The sequence below is a fragment of the Lynx rufus genome, unplaced genomic scaffold, assembly GCF_022079265.1.
Source record: "Lynx rufus isolate CCGP_SWC_20201006 ecotype Redwood Valley unplaced genomic scaffold, mLynRuf1.p SCAF_9, whole genome shotgun sequence".
In the NCBI taxonomy this organism is placed as follows: domain Eukaryota; kingdom Metazoa; phylum Chordata; class Mammalia; order Carnivora; family Felidae; genus Lynx; species Lynx rufus.
Window position 1 is genome coordinate 18,517,909 of NW_025814897.1, and position 17,180 is coordinate 18,535,088.

General features: G+C 49.9%; 1 protein-coding gene across 1 annotated transcript in view; it reads left to right on the forward strand.

Annotated features, from left to right (window-relative positions):
* TECTA (tectorin alpha) overlaps positions 1 to 17,180 on the forward strand; it is a 70,004-nt gene that overhangs the window by 19,394 nt on the left and 33,430 nt on the right. Inside the window, exons 7-10 of the mRNA XM_047071662.1 lie at positions 1,390 to 1,960; positions 3,916 to 4,508; positions 5,821 to 6,394; positions 11,375 to 11,976. Of these exons, the coding sequence (XP_046927618.1) occupies positions 1,390 to 1,960; positions 3,916 to 4,508; positions 5,821 to 6,394; positions 11,375 to 11,976 (2,340 nt within the window). The remainder of the gene's footprint in view (positions 1 to 1,389; positions 1,961 to 3,915; positions 4,509 to 5,820; positions 6,395 to 11,374; positions 11,977 to 17,180) is intronic.

Here is a 17,180-nt window from a genome sequence, read left to right on the forward strand (position 1 = left end):
CCTTATCTCTCTGGCATCATCTGCCACTGCCCTCTCCTTGCTGTCTCTGCTCCAGTCGTGCTGGGAGCACCCAGGCACACGCCACCTTTGGGCCTGGCTGTCACCTCTGCGTGATCCACTGTCACCCCAGATAAGCTCCTGGCTTGCTTCCTCATCTCAAATATCCCCTTCCCTGACCATCCTATTTCAAGTTAAAAACCCTCTTCCCCGGCACTTGTGATCCCCATTCCCTGCTCTATTTTTCTGCATAATTGCTCAACCTGGCATACCTATATATTTTACTTGTTTATTTTGTTTGGTTTCGGTCTCCTCAACTAAAATATAAGTTCCGTGGGGCAGAGATTTGTGTCCATTTCACTCAAAGCGAATCCCCAACCCTTAGAACAGTGCATGGCACACAGAGAGGCCTAAATTGCCATGTGTTGACTAAATGGACCGTGGACCTTGCTCGTGTCTCCAGATTCGTTTCTGGCCGCCCCGCCCAATGGGCAACCCCGTATTCACGTAGCTGTTCCTAACCACCCGCCTTTACTCTCTTGTCCTAGAAATCCCTGAGCCCAGTCTTCCTTTGTCTACTTCTGTTCATCTTCAAAGACCCAGGGCAGACTTACTGCCTGCAAAAAGTCTTGTGTGACCCCCCCTAGGCTGGATATAGTGGTCACTTGCTATCCTCCCATTGTATGATCCATTAATGCGTATTTAAAACAGCGTATTATAAATATCTATTTGTGTCTCTCTTCCTCAGTAGACCGGGACCTCCATGAGGGGTGGGGACAATTATTTTCTTTATTCTTTATTCCTTAGCACCTAACATAGTGCTTGGTACACAGTAGGCGTTCACGTTTGTTCGTGTTGCTGAATGATTACATGACATAGTCCTGGTATCAGGACGTGACAGGGTGATGCACTCAGAGAATAATACCAGGGCAGCATGGCACACATTTCAGCTGGGAGGAGGGATCAGGGAGTGCTATAGGCAGTGACGAGGTCATGGAAAAGATGTGACTTCAGTGGAGACTTAAAGAATGAATTTAGATGAGTGAAAAGGAAAACAGCATCACTAGTCTTTCACCAAGAGACTTGAAGCCAGCCCTAGAGCCAGCCAGGAAGGGTTGACAACCATCTGTTCCCCAGAGGAGTCTAGGGCAGTAGTGGTAATGCCTGTCATGTCTCAAATGCACAGTGCTTGGCTGGCCCACGCCACCCTGCTTTTGTGGCTTCCCCCAGGCCTCTGCCTTAACAGAAGTCAAGCTTACTGGAGCCTAGGCCATCCGGGGGGGGGGGGACCATTCTCTCTGGAGAGTGCTTTGGCCTCCCTTTCCCGACCTCCGCGGGACCCATTGCCCTGGCACCTGCTCACCTGCCTTTTATTGTTACTGTTGTTGGCAGGTTAATGACCTAGTGACTTCCTTGCCGGTCACCTTAGACTTGGGGGCGGTGAAAATCTACCAGAGTGGCATGTCAACTGCCGTGGAAACGGATTTTGGGCTCTTAGTGACGTTTGATGGCCAGCACTACGCCTCCATTTCCATCCCAGGCTCCTACATAAACTCCACGTGTGGGCTCTGTGGGAACTACAATAAAAACCCGCTGGATGACTTCCTCCGCCCTGACGGCAGGCCGGCCATGTCTGTCCTGGATCTAGGAGAGAGCTGGCGGGTCTACCATGCCGACTGGAAGTGCGACTCGGGCTGCGTGGACAACTGCACTCTGTGTGACACAGCCACGGAAGCCCTCTTCTTTGGTTCGGACTACTGCGGCTTCCTCAACAAGACGGACGGCCCCCTGTGGGAGTGTGGCACCGTCGTGGACCCCACAGCCTTTGTGCACAGCTGTGTGTATGACCTGTGCAGCGTGAGGGACAATGGGACACTCCTCTGTCAAGCCATCCAGGCCTACGCGCTCGTGTGCCAGGCCCTCGGCATTCCAATCGGAGACTGGCGGGTCCAGACTGGGTGTGGTAAGCTGGCATCCCATCCAAATGGAAGGGCGTGCTCGCGCAGGGGGCCAGGGAGAGGGTTTCCGGGCTCCTCAAAACTCTCCTTGTTAAGACAAATTGCCCAAGAGTGAGGGTGAGGTTAACATAGCCACACGTTATGAAGAATGAACAGCAAAAAGGATCTTTACTTTTCCTGCCCACCCAATACCATAGCCGGAAAACAAGAAAACCATTTGAGCACAAATGGTCCAGAAACAGGGAGTGAGTGGCAGGAAATGCTTGACTCGAGGAAGGCCCTGTCCCAGGGATGGCTATCCCTGAGTTAAGAAGGGAGGTGGGTGTTCAGAGGGAAGGTGGCTGTATTTGTGGCCATTGAGCAAACACAGACACTGGTCTGAGTAATCATAACCAGCTCTGGGGGAAATTCACCTCCCAAGTGGAACCAACAGCAACTGTTCTTTGACTCTTCTCCGCCTTCCATCCCTCTAGGTTCTGTGTCTCTGGCTCTGCCATGTTTTCGCTGACCCACTGGTGCCAGTGGGAAAAGGGCTGCAGCCAGGGAGCACAGAACATCAGGAAAGAAGGCCCTTTTTCAGAAGCGCTAGGTGGTCAGGAGAAAGCCCCAACAGCGTGGGGAAATTCAGCTTCTTTTGAATTACCTTTTCGCATGAAGCATTTTGTATGACTTAGTTGTCTCGTTTTTCTCCTTCTATCCCACTTAAACCTCTCTTTTCGTAATTATATAAACTTTTAAAACAAGCAAGCAAGCAGACAAGTCAAAACAACTCCGCTTCTTGGAATTCTGTTTCTCTCCTGGCCCTTGGTTTTTCCACATGGGTATACAGAACATTATGTCCGTGCATTTTAGATTCCCACGCAGATGAGAAGGTTTCAAAGTTTCTTTCAGTTCCGAGACCAAAGGGAGATTCTTCTTCCCCCTCAGTACATGTTGGATTCACAAAATTGTGTATCAGGTTTAATTCTCAGAGAATTGATCCAACTACGAAGAGACCGTGTTTTCTTATTGCTTGTTGTGTGACTGACCAGCCTCTAAGTATGCCAGGAGCATACTCAAGTTGAGATTGATTATGGATTTTTTTTTTGATCCTTGTGTAATCTAAGAACATCCAAATTACCTAAGCAAATTGCCTGTAATGGCTACTTTTTCCCCTAGTGGTCCTATCTTCCGCATTGCCCACCCCCTCTCTCTCACGTTAGTGCTATGAATTCCAGTTAATTCAGACAGCTAGTTTAGCAGTCCCTTGAGCCCCTGCCTCTTGGATTCGACCCGACTCAGGCATTTATGTAGACTCCCACGTTCTTAAAATGAGAACCAGAGGGTTCTGAGGCAAGAAGGGCCTTGAGGAGACCTCTAGCTCCAACCCAGTCTCCTGGCAGTGCAGACACACTAATTCTTTCCCATAACCAAGGTTCTTTCTTATTTTTAAGATCCTAGAGTACTCATTTTCATAGTCTTCGCTCATCGTCTTTTCTAGTCTTCACTTAGGTATTTTGAGCGCCTCCCTGTAAGAAATTTCATGTTTTCAAATGGCCCCAACCACCTTTTCATCTTTTCTTTTCTCCTGCAAGTTGGATTTATTTCCTCTTAAGAATAGGTTATGCTGTTTAAGGTCAGATCGACTTCTGTGTCCATCAGCCGAAGATCTTAGAGCATCTGAGTGGTTGTAGATCATCCAGTAATGAATCGATGTTGAGTAATCAGTGTAGTCCAGTTAGGATCGCCACCTCAAGTGTAATTCAGTCAAGATGATCGCCCGAGAGTCAAAAGTTCACGATTCGATCACGTTGCCCCATAGCTGTCACAAAGCAGCGAGCTGATTTCTACGGGTGCGATCGCAAAGTCTCTCGCCCGATGAGCGCCCTTCCCCGTGGGGCTCCCGTGTGTGGTGGCTCCCCACGGTCACCACCCCGGGGGCTTCATCTGTTGTCACGCTCTCTCCTCTCCCCTACGTCAGTATCCACGGTGCAGTGCCCAAGCTTCAGCCACTACTCCGTGTGCACCAGCAGCTGCCCGGACACCTGCTCTGACCTGACGGCCTCCCAGAACTGCGCCACGCCCTGCACCGAGGGCTGCGAGTGCAACGAAGGCTTTGTCCTCAGCACCAGCCAGTGCGTCCCGCTGCACAAGTGCGGCTGCGACTTCGACGGTCACTACTACACCATGGGGGAGTTCTTCTGGGCCACGGCCAACTGCACGGTGCAGTGCCTGTGCGAGGAGGGCGGGGACGTCTACTGCTTCAACAAGACGTGCCGCAGCGGGGAGGTGTGCGCCGTGGAGGACGGCTACCAGGGCTGCTTCCCCAAGCGCGAGACCGTGTGCCTGCTCAGCCAGAACCAGGTGCTGCACACCTTCGACGGCGTGGCCTACGCCTTCCCCACCGAATTCTCCTACACCCTCCTCAAGACCTGCCCCGAGCGGCCCGAGTATCTGGAAATTGACATCAACAAGAAGAAGCCCGATGCGGGGCCTGCTTGGCTGCGAGGCGTTCGCATCCTGGTGGCTGACCAGGAGGTCAAGATCGGAGGAGTTGGGGCTTCAGAAGTCAAGGTAAGACTCCGGCTGCCTTTGGGGCTTTTCTGATGCGTCTCACCAAGCGAAGGAACTCTTCGGGTATGCCTTTCTGGCTCTGACCATGAGTGGATTCCAGGAAGGCAACGGCTCCGAAGTGGGAGCGCTGCCTAACGTTCGGCACCGAATCAGTCTCCCCGGGGGTGAAATGGAGTGAGGCCGGAGTCTCTCAAATTAGATACAGCTAAAGCAGGACTAGGTCTCCGTAACAGCCGATGCTTACCGGACGCTTACCGTGTGCCAAGCGCTAGTCTAAGCAGTTGTCACACCTAACCTATGGGGGATATGTTTTCATCCTCATTTACCTTCTACATACGAGAAAAACGAGGCGCAGAGAGGCTAAGTAACTTCCTCAGGGACACACAGCCATAGAGTGATATGTGAGCCCAGGCAGGCTGGCTTCAAAGTCTGTGCTTCTTACCTTGTACTATACCGACTCTCCTCCCTGTAGATGGGAACCCATTGAGGTCAGGCAAAGGGTACCTGCCATCGCACCTTCTGCCCCTCTGACCCGGTCTAAAATATTCGTCGTTAAGCATCCACATCATTAGTTGAAGAAAGACCGTTAGGAATCATCTAGTACAACTGTTTGTTTGCACATGAAGACCCCAGGGGCTAAGCGAGGGATGGGGAGCTCACAGCTGAGTGGTGGCAGAGCTGGCGTGATGGGAGGGCAGGCCTCCCTGCTCCTAGCCCAACATGAAGCCTAATTTGGAAGACAGAAGTCAGCGTGGTGCTGTGCTGTGCAAGAAGAGGAAACACACCTCTGCAGACTGAAAAAGCTGTTTTCATTCCCACTGACACCCTGGCAGAGATTAATTTATTAAAAGAATAGTAAAAGGTAGATAAGGTGGATGGACAGCTAGATAACTATATGCCTCCGAGGGGCTAGGGCACAGGAACAAATCGGAAGGAAAGGAAGGGGCCAGAACGGTGGGGAAGAAGGGGCGCCACCAGTGAAAAGGAGCCATCACGCAGAAGGAGAAAGCCACGTGTGTATCAAGACCACGTCTACTCACATTTCACTCTTGTTTGGGGCTAGCCTAGGGTCGTATGTATACGCAGAGAAACAGCAAATGTGTTGAATCGGAGGGGTAGAAAGAAAGAAACCGAGGTGCCCATGAGAAAACAGTTTGCGTCTGTCTGTGTGGTGTCCCCAGACTGTCAGCTTCTTGACATTTTCTCAAAGGGTGAGTCGCCGGGCAGAACCGTGTCTCTATTTCATAGCCTAGGAAACGGTGGGTACTCTGAGCACCTCTGGAAGTGATGAGAGTGATTTGATTTTTTTCAGCTGAATGGCCAGGAGGTAGAATTACCATTTTTCCATCCTTCGGGGAAGCTGGAAATTTATCGCAACAAAAACAGCACGACAGTAGAGTCGAGGGGTGTTGTGACGGTCCAATACACAGACATCGGACTGCTGTACATCCGGCTCTCCACCACCTACTTCAATTGCACCGGCGGGTTGTGTGGCTTCTTCAATGCAAACGCCAGCGATGAGTTCTGTCTCCCCAACGGCAAGTGCACGGACAACCTGGCGGTGTTCCTGGAAAGCTGGACGACCTTCGAGGAGATCTGCAACGGGGAGTGTGGGGACCTGCTGAAGGCCTGCAACAATGATTCGGAGCTGCTCAAATTTTATCGGAGCCGCTCCAGGTGTGGCATCATCAATGACCCCTCCAACAGCTCCTTCCTCGAGTGCCATGGAGTGGTCAACGTCACCGCCTACTACCGCACCTGCCTCTTCCGTCTGTGCCAGAGCGGAGGCAATGAGTCGGAGCTCTGTGACTCCGTGGCCCGGTACGCAAGCGCGTGCAAGAACGCCGACGTGGAGGTGGGCCCCTGGCGGACCTATGACTTCTGCCGTAAGTCGGGGCTACCTGATGCGGGAGGCCCCCGGGGAGGTGGGGGAATTGAGCTCCGGGGCAGTCTGACTCTGGTGTGTAGCCTCCTCATCTGATGTGTCCTTTGGAAGGCCCATCACCCCCAACCAAAACTGTTCCTCACCTTTATTTCTGTTTCTAATCACACAGTATCTCTTCACTGTAGAAGGATTAGCCATCCCATTGACTCCTGCTTTTATCTAGTGGAGGATACACGTCATATCAAAGACTGGGAGTCTTTGTGATGGCTCCATCGGTGTCTTCTTTCTTGGCAAAGGAGGGCTCCGTTCTTTCAACAGAAAGTGATCGGTCAGGGTGCCTTTCGCGGAGTAGAGATTAGCGCCGCTCCCTGGGGCAAGCCTGACAATGGCTATGAAGAGTCCCACGTTGGTTTTTTCACTTTGTGCCCAGAGTATCTGACCCCTCTCAGCAGGGCAGTGCCAGTATTAGCAGTAATTAGAATAATTGCTGAGAAGACCTGACATATAGCCCCTTAGGCGATGGGGGAGGCGGGTGGGAACAGTGATGTAGAAAGGCAGGAGAAGGAGTGGCTGGGAGGGCAGGACCCATGACTGGAGCAACAACTAACCCCACCTGGACTTCAGCACCCCTGCCTTCCCCACCAAAAAGATCAGCCCTAAACCCAAACCGATGCCACCATTAAGATTCCATCGTCTACATCTGTTTCTCTCATTTCCACTATATCTCTTTCTAAGTTTGTTTATTTCTCAAAACTTTTTGTTTTGAAATAATTTCACAGTTGCAGAAAAGTTGCAAGAATATCTGTGTGCCCATTACCCAGATTAACCTACAGTTAGCATTTTGCCCCATTGCCTTATCATTCTCTCTCACACGCTGTCTCTGCATTTGCAAGTAAGTTACATACATCATACCCCTTGGCCCCCTAAATACTTCAGTGTGTATTTCCTTAGAATAATGACTGTCATTTACAGAACCACAGTATACTCACTGACCTTAGGACATTTAACACTGATATAATCATTTAATATCTATATTTCAATTTTGTCAATTGACTCATAATGTCCTTTATGGCATCCCCCTCCCCCCAATATGGATCTAGGCTAGGATACATGTTGTGTTTAGAGCTGTCACGTCTCTTTGGTTGCCCTCAATCTGGAACAGTTCCTTGACTTTCTTTTTTCTCTTCTATTGTCATTTTTAAAGACGACAACCTCCCACCTTTGAAAATAGAATGGCTCTCCGTTTGGGTCTGATGTTTCCTCATGATTTGGTTCTGCTGTGCGTCCCCTCTCACACTCCAGCAGAGGTGATGTGTGTTTTTCTCACGGTATCACATCACATGTGGGGGCCGTGTCCATCCAGCCTCCTCTCAGTGGTGATGGGCACATTGGTCCCCTGGTCAGGTGTCAAATGTCTCCACTCTGCAGGCACAGTGTTTTTTTCTCTTGCAACTAATGAGCAACCCGTGGGAAGATACTTTAATAAGACGGTGCAAGCATCCTGCAGAGAGAGAGAGAGAGAGAGAGAGAATGAGCGTGAGAGATTGATAAAGCAAATGGGGCAAAATGCTAACTGTAGGCTGATATCAAAATCCCCTTCCTCAATTTAGTGCCCATTGATGACCTTTGCTTGTATCAATCTTTAGCATGATCATTACAAGCTGATGGTTTCCAGCTCCAGCACTCTGTCCACTTTGACCAAACAATAGATGTCAGTCTACTATAAGTAACAGTCTTCCATCTCTTCTGTGTGTCTGCCTGCCATCTATTTATATCCATCCATCCATCCATCCATTCATCTATCTCAGTCACCTTTTTTTTTAATCAAAGTATAATTAACATTCACTCTTATACGTTTCAGGTGTACAGTACGATTCAACAACTCTATACAATTCTCAGTGCTCATCACTATAAGAATACTTCTAATTCCCTTGATCTATTTCACCCCTCCCTCCACCCATCCTTTGGCAACCACCAATTTGTTCTCTATATTCAATAGTCTGTTTCTTTTTGGTTTGTCTTTTTTTCTTTGTTCATTTGTTTTGTTTCTTTTTTTAAGTTTTTATTTATTTATTTTGAGAGAGAGAGAGAGAGAGAGAGAGAGCAAACGGGGGAAAGGCAGAGAGAGGGAGAAAGAGAGAATCCCAAGAAGGCTCCACACTGTTATCCTGGAGCTTGACGCAGGGCTCGAACTCATGAACTGTAAGATCATGACCTGAGCCAAAATCAAGAGTCAGACACTTAGCCAACTGAACTACCCAGGTGCCCGTATTTGTTTTGTTTCTTAAACTCTACAAATGAGTGAGATCATATGGTATTTGCTTTTCTCTGACTTATTTCACTCAGTATTACACCCTGTAGACCCATCCATGTCAGTGCAAATGGTAAGATTTCATTATTTTTTATGGTTGAATAATATTCCATTGTGTGTATCTATCTATCTATCTATCATCTATCTATCTATGCTTATATATATACGGATATATATCGAAAGAGATGTAGATATAGATACAGATATAGATATAGATGTAGATACTGATATAGATATATACACACCACTTCTTTATCCATTCAGCTATGGATGGACACATAGCAGCCTAAATGTGAATCATCTATCTTATCAGTATGGACACATAGATTCCTATTTTTTCAATTATTTATATTTCCTATTACACTTGTTAATGATCTTGGTGTTAAACTTATTCCAGGTTTGGCCTGTGGGAGCCCTTCGAGTTGCCTCCTATGTCCTTTTGGCACGCCTCTGTCATGTTCTTACTTTCTGCCGAGCTGGAGGAAGTTCTTTTAAATGCCTTTTTTAGAGAGAGACATGTGGACAGAAGCAGCCCAGGAGAACATGCTTTCCTCAGGTGGAGGGTCAGGGCTCATGCTTGAGACATCCCCCAGCGTGCCTCAGCCAGACCTTGTGTACGTGGGTCTGGCAAGAAGGATGGGAGTATGCACGTTTGATTAACGAAGACTTGGGTACTAAGGGGTTAATCTGGTCAGGATCTCGTAGGGTCATTATTCCTGGGGATCGGACCAGGCAACAGCTGCAAATCAGGAACACGATCTTCTTTGGACCTAGGAAGAGACAACCACTGCTTCTGTGTTCAGATATTTTTAACCAGCCTTCTTGTCGGCGGAGCCAGGCTGTCCAATTAAATAATTTCACAGAGGCATTTCAGGGGCCAGGGGAAGTTTTATTACTTCACGTCTGTATGTTCCAGACTTTCAGACAAATTCAGACAACACAATAAGTCATAAAGTGAGAGCCATTTAAATAAGTCATGTTATTTGCTATCACCATAAACCTGCAGTCAATGTTATAACATTCATAATTTAGAGACAAATGTGAAAATCCCTCCATACAGACATATTTAATCGGTGCTGAACTAGCCTTCAACTCCAAAACCGTATGGTATCGCAGTCAACGGGAGAGGAGATGGTCCTTTAGCCCAGAGGAAAAGGATTGGCTTTCAGTACATAGTGCAGAACTGTGAAGTCGGTACTTGTGGGCAGAGATTTCATTGCCGTGCAATTTATTTCTCTGTGGTGTCCCCTCTGTCCTTGGATTGTAAAACACGATTAAGGAGGGATAGCATGCATAAAAGCTAAAGAACGTTTTAAAAAGGCAAGATCCTATACTTCCAGGTGGCGATGGGGACCTCCACAGATCTTTAGACTACACAGACGTGTAGGTAGATTTCTTTTGGCTCTGGATTCATCCATGCCCGGGACAGGTCAAATTCTGACAGACTAAAATAATAAAAAGACATGGAGGGGCGCCTGGGTGGCTCAGTCGGTTAAGCCTCCGACTTTGGCTCAGGTCACGATCTCATAGCTCATGGGTTCGAGCCCCACGTCGGGCTCTGTACTGACAGCTCAGAGCCTGGAGCCTGCTTCGGACTCTGTGTCTCCCTCTCTCTCTTCCCCTCCCCTGATCACACTCTGTCTCTCTTTCAAAAATAAATAAACATTAAAAAAAAATTCTTAAAAAAAAAAAAAAAAAGACATGGAAAGGTTGCCCAGAACTCCATGATGGTAAGCAGCACGTGCTGTTAGCATTTCGTGTGCTGTACTTTGTGACTCAGAGACTTGATCTATCAGGGAAGGCTTCTGGACAGAGGTGCGGTTTGAAACGAATCTTGACAGATGGGTAGGATTTGGCTTTGTGAGGTCCATCCAGGCAAGGGAGAGAATGTGAGCAAAAAAGGAGGGGGTGACCAAGGGCAGAGGAGGTAGAAGAGGCCAGAGGGCATGAGGAGCAGAGAAATGACAGACAAAGACAGAGTCAATCTGTAGAGTAAAAATGCCTACATAAAGTGTATCCTAATAGAAGGAAGTGTGAAGAGGGGAAGGGCATACTATTTAATGAGACTGTACTATAGACTTCATATATTAGGTCATTAATCCTCAGAATGACTGTACTAGGTAAGTATTGTCCTCAGAGATGGTATCCACAGGTCTCTATGGTCCCCAAAGTGCTGATTCTTTCCAGGACGCTGTCTCTGAGTCTCCAGAGTCCTTGAGTCAGGGGACTTGGCATTGGGAGATCTGGATTCGAATCTCTCTGGTACTTACGGGCTGGATTAAGTTAAGTCACTGAGCTTGAGTTTGTTGTCTGTAAGATAGGGATGACGAGGCTTTGCTTACCCTCCCAGGTTGTTGAGCAAAGTCACACCAGACAGTCGACAACGGTGCCTGGCATGTAGTGACTGCTCGCTAAGGCTCAACGTCTCAGAATCTTCTACGTGGAGCGCTGAGTGCACCTGGAGCACAGGCGCACGAGGCGTTCACTGAGCCTTTGGTCACCCCAAATGAGGTTGACAGTAGTCCAGAGCACACAGCACTCATCGAGCTCACTGTGCTGTGCAAGTAAGAGTGCACGTGCAGCGTGCACACACTCACATGCATCCAGTGAGCGCGCACACACTCTCCCTGACCTCTGTCCCTTTCCTGTCTCCTCCTTGGCCACCCTCAGCTCTGGAATGCCCGGAGAACAGCCATTTCGAGGAGTGCGTGACATGTACAGAGACGTGTGAGACGCTGGCGCTGGGCCCCATCTGTGTGGACACCTGCTCTGAGGCGTGTCAGTGTGACGAGGGCTATGCCCTGCGAGGCAGCCAGTGCGTCACCCGGAGCGAGTGTGGCTGCAACTTCGAAGGGCACCAGCTTGCCACCAACGAGACCTTCTGGGTGGACCTGGACTGCCAGATCTTCTGCTATTGCAACGGCTCGGACAACAGCGTCCACTGTGAGAACGTCCCATGCAGGGATGATGAGTTCTGCATGGAGGAGGGCGGCCTGTACTACTGCCAGCCCCGCACCGACGCCTCCTGCATCGTCTCGGGCTATGGCCACTATTTGACCTTCGACGGCTACCCCTTTGACTTCCAGACCAGCTGCCCACTCATCCTGTGCACCACGGGAAACAGGCCGAGCTCAGACACCTTCCCCACGTTCGTCGTCACAGCCAAGAACGAGGACCGGGACCCGTCGCTGGCCCTGTGGGTCAAGCAGGTGGACGTGACCGTGTTTGGCTACAGCATTGTGATTCACAGGGCCTACAAGCACACTGTGCTGGTGAGTAGTCACAGGCCGGACACCAGGAAAGGGGATGTGAGAATGGGGGTCCTGGGTCCGTGGGCCAGGCCGCGCGGCTGAAATCAGGCTGGCCTAGAATCCGAGAAGCATAGGATGTTCGAGCAGAGAGGGGCCCTGGAGATTTTCTGTCGTTTTATCTTGCAGATGAGGGCACTGAGCCTCAGAGCGAAAAATATTCTGCCCAAGTCACGGGCACCAAGTTAGGAACAGAAATGGTATCCTTCATAATGTAGCACAGTGTACCGGAGACAGCACAGACCTCGATTCGAATCCCAGCTTGGCTAGGGCTGTGTGTCCTTGGGCAGTCACTCCATCTGCAAAGGAGGACACATGCCTAGCACGGGTTAGGCGTCTGTAAGTGCTACTCCTGCCCAATCCACCTCCTCCCCTTTGTTGAGATCAGGATGATATTTCCCTGCTCTGGCCTCCTTCCACCTCTTCCAGTCTCCCCGTTGCCTGCCCCCCCCACCCCCACCCCCATAGGATCCGGGAATTCAGGAGTCTTGCACACGGTCGGAGCCCATCAGGGGCTCTCTTACAATCTCCCTGTTCACTTGGGTGTCCGTTCCCTCTCCCTGGCCTCCACTCCCTTGATGAGGACGGGGCAGGTGGGGGTTGAGGAGCTCTGAGTGCTCGTCATCCAGCCTGAGGACACCACCCGGCAACATACCCAGCCACTTCTCCTCCCAGCTCCTGCTCTGGGCACAACTGGGAGCACTAACAAGCCACCAGCAGCGTCACTTTAGCATTTTGGAGTTGCTGATACGGGGTGTGCACCTTTTACCATCATCCTCACTGATCTGTGGCATCATTTACCTCTAAGGGGCCTCCTTTCCATCTTGTATACATTCTCTTTTAAAATTCTGAGCTGTTACTGGAGAGTTCCCTGAGCAACGTTCCAGATCTCGTTCCTTCCTTAGAATCGCCCTAACCTCCTTCTCTGACGAAGAGAGGCTTCTGAGCTTCCTAATTGCCTGCCCTTTCACATTTATCTGAAAATGTGCCTTCTTAGCATCTAAGGCAGAGGTCTCACTGCGCCCATGTTTCTTCCCTTCCTTGGATATTATACCCAAACCCCCGATTGCTTTCCTCTGTGCTCCCCAGAACAGTTGGCTCCTGTATCCATGATGGCATGAATCATATTGTGATTTGGGGGGATGTTCACGTCTGACTCGCTCAGTACTAGTCGTGGGCCCTTCTCGGAGGGCAGGAGCCCTACCGAATCCGTCTTTATGTTAAATGAACACACAGCACCCAGTCACGGCTCCACACGTTCGTCAAGTGGATGAACGAGATGGCGTAACCCTTCTCTTCTAAGGATCCTAGGACTTTCATTTTGCTGCTGGTCACTTCTTCATCAATCTGTGAGATTAGGGGCGCCTGGGTCGTGCGTCGGTTAAGCGTCCGACTTCAGCCAGGTCACGATCTCGCGGTCCGTGAGTTCGAGCCCCGCGTCAGGCTCTGGGCTGATGGCTCGGAGCCTGGAGCCTGTTTCTGATTCTGTGTCTCCCTCTCTCTCTGCCCCTCCCCCGTTCATGCTCTGTCTCTCTCTGTGTCAAAAATAAATAAATAAAAAACGTTGAAAAAAAAATTTAAAAAAAAAATGGCCACGGAGGTGAGGTAGGAGTACATCAGATGCCTCGCCTTTAGCCACGTGAGGTTTCCAGCGGATGTCCAGGTAGATGAAGCCATCCGGTGCAGTAATAGCCCTCTCCTCCGTGTCGTCATCATATGTGTCAAAACAAGCCTATCAGTCATTCTGTCCACGTGGTTTGCATCCTAGTTGTCCTTTTCTCCTCATCTGATCAACTTCTACCCTTAGATTTGTACACTTTCAAGCGGTTCTTATCTTCTTGACGTTCGACATTCTTCTACCGTTCTACCTCGTAGGGTTATTTTCTTCTTTTAAAATAGAACTTGCTCGTAGGCTGTCCCAACCAGTGTATTATGAAATTGCATTTTTCTGCCTTGTGTCACATGCTCTTCAGCATTTAAGTATATGGACTCCCGAGACTTTGCATGCTGTTTTCTGACCCGGTTATTTTCACACGTACACCATTGGAGCCTCGTGAACACTTACTCTTTTTTTTTTTTTTTTTTTGTGCCGCCCCTTCTCGTTCATGGTAGCTCATTCCTTGCTCTCACTGGGAGTCTCTCTCCCTTGCTTCCTGCTCTAGAACCAAGGCCCTAATGGGGCAGCTCACCTTCCAGGCCCATGTCCTGCCCTGGTCTCATGGGATATGGTCATGGCTAAAGGCAAGAGCCATGGGAACCACACAGCCCGTTTCTTCCCCCATAAAGAGATAGAGAGGGAAGGGAATATTCATTTCCTGGGGCTGCCATCACAAAGTATCACAGACTAGGTGGCTCTAAGCAACAGAAAGTTATCGTCTCACAGTTTTGGAGGCTAAGAACCCAAAATCAGCTCCTAGCTATTGGCAGCTCTAGGCGATCCTTGGCCTGTGGCACCATAACTGCCCTCTCTGCCTCGTCTTCACGTGGCCTTCTCTCTCTGCACCTTCTGTTTCTCTGTGCCAAGTCTCTCTCCCCCTTTGAGGACACCACTCATTGGGTTCAGATCCCACCCTGATCTAAAGGTGTACGGCCTTTAGTACGACTGCATCTTGACATGATTACATCTGCAAAGACCCTATTTCCAAATAAGGTCACATTCACAGGCACCGGGGATTAAGACTTCAGCCTATCTTTTGAAGGGGGAGGTGGGGGGGGAGGGGGACACAATTCAGCCCACAACCAGGGGTAATTAGTAATGGGCATCAAGGAGGAATCGATTAAAGGGGCGGAGGGACAGGGTAGGAGGAGCCCAGCAGGGCCCGTCTTTCTAAGTCACCCAGATATCCCGAATGTCCAAGCTGTGAACTCAGAGTATGTAGCTTTCACATCTCTGACATGAAGATCAAGTTCAGGATGCTTGAAGGTTCTTTTCTTTGGGGGCCTGAGGGATAGATTTAGTATTTACTTTGAATTATTAATATGCATTACGGGATCTGCTTGTTCAATGATTTGCATTTGTTTTTCCCATGATGTTATTATTAGTCACCATCTCTCCCTGAGAAAAGAATAATGGCCATCACAATGACAGTGTGCAGTGAAGTGTTGGGCAAAACACAGCACAGAGCCCCGGGTCACTGCTGGTGCTCTCAGAGATGGAGGTGACATGGAAGTGATTCCTTGGGACACAGGGTCCCTCTATGACCTTTCCTTGCAAAAAACGGTATCAAAGGATGCAGGGAAATCCACTAAGATAAGAGACGCCAGAAATAAATATGCTCTCTGTATCCCAGCTGGGGTTATGGGGGTGGGCAACAGAAGGTGAACCACTCCTGGGGGCAATACAGGAGCCCACGTCTCAGCCATCCACAGCTAGAGCTCAACAGAGATGGCCTCTCCCCTGCCGTGTGCCCCCAGGCTTCAGCACAGCCAGGTTCTTCATGGTCCAGGACAAGGACCCTCACAGCCAGTGTCTTTATCTCTTACTGGCAATCCTGTGACCACCAGTGAAGGGTGAGGTTTTGAGCATCCCCCTGGCTCAGTTTAGTTTGGTGGACTTTTATCGATGCCTATTCTGTGCCAAACTCTAGGGGTAGAGAATGAATCAAATTCTGAGTTCTGTCCCAAGAGAACTCAGAGTCTAGTAGCAAAGAAAGATGCACTAGCAGGTTATGTCGACGTAAGGTGAAGTGCTCCAAAAATGTGTTGTGTGGAGAGTCGTGAGCACACGGGTTGCCTACGCCAGCCTGGGAGGCTTCAGGGAAGGCTTTCTGGAAGAGGTAACCCAGAGCTGAGCCTTGAAGGAGTATGCTAACCAGGCTGAGAATGAGATAGAAGTATTCTAGGAAAGGAAAACATCAGTGAAGATCCAAGGGGTAGCAACGTGCGCAGTAGGAGGGGACCTCAGGACAGCCAAAGAGGCCATAGAAACAAATTGGGGCCAGTTGTGTAAAAGAAAGTTCTCTGCCAAAGATCTGGTATGTGGTCTTATTCCTGATGCTTGACTGTTTGAAACACATGTCCTGACCTCACCCCCAAGCCCTGTTCTCTTTTTCCTCTGCGTCTCCCTGCCCACCCATCAGGCTCTGCTTCCGTCCCAACCTCTCCCTTCCTGTGTCTCCTCTCCGTCTGCTTCCTCTCTCCCTCCATTAGTCACCCAGAGAGAGAGAGGGGACAATGAAGTTGGCAATGGGGGTGGCATTCATGGGGCTTCGGGGGCAGACAGAAGCCGTGCCTGCCCGGCTGAGTTGAAGGGGGTTCCTTTCTCTGGGTGCTCCTGGGCAGTGACGGAATTTGCAAGCCCTTTGGTTTGAATCTGATTACATTGCCTCCCCCAAAGTATCGCCTCCTGCTTGGCACCCTGTGGCCAAGAATACGGAACGCAAGGAAACTCAGGAGGGAAAGCAAGTGGGCACAGGTGAGCCTTTGGGGGGGCACAGCTTTGTTTACCAGTGTGGGTCTTCAAGGCACGTGAGAGTCCCATCGGCCTCCGCTTCCCTCAGTGACCTTCCACACCTGTGTTCTGTGTTTACACCGAGCCCACATCACCACCTCTGGGCCTCCTGGTTCAGACAGTTGTGTTCCCCAGGCACCACTCCCTCCTGCACTCGGCCTCTGAAATGACCTGTCGTGCCGTGCTATTCACCCCCTCTCTTCCAGGTTCAGAGAAGGAGGCATCCTCTCCCCTCCCCCTCCCCCTATCCCTCTCTGTCTTGCCCTCTCAGGGGTCTACCTGTCTGTCATCACCTCCCCCTCCTGCGCTAGGTCCTTCTCTTCAACCCATAAACATGTTCATTCTAGAGCAAACCTTGACACTGATCGCCCCCAGCTTCTACTCAGTCTCTCTCCTCCCTCCCTCTCCAGTTTCCTGGAGAGAGCCACCTCTGCTTCCATATCTCCCATTTGCTGTTGAACTGTGCCTTCTGACTTCTAGCCTCCTCGTTCTGCTGAAGGTCTCTTATTAGGGTCACTGAATGGGAAGAGAAGACAGAATGACTTCTCTCCTGCAAAATGAATGGGTCTTTGTCAGGCGTGATCTCATGGCCTCTGCCATGTGTGACATTGCACCCAAGGCCTTCCATGATCCAGGCCCAGCACCCCCACCTCCCTGTCTCCATTTCCCACCACACCTGGTATTCATCTCATTCCTCCCTGACTGTCCTCCTTTAGGA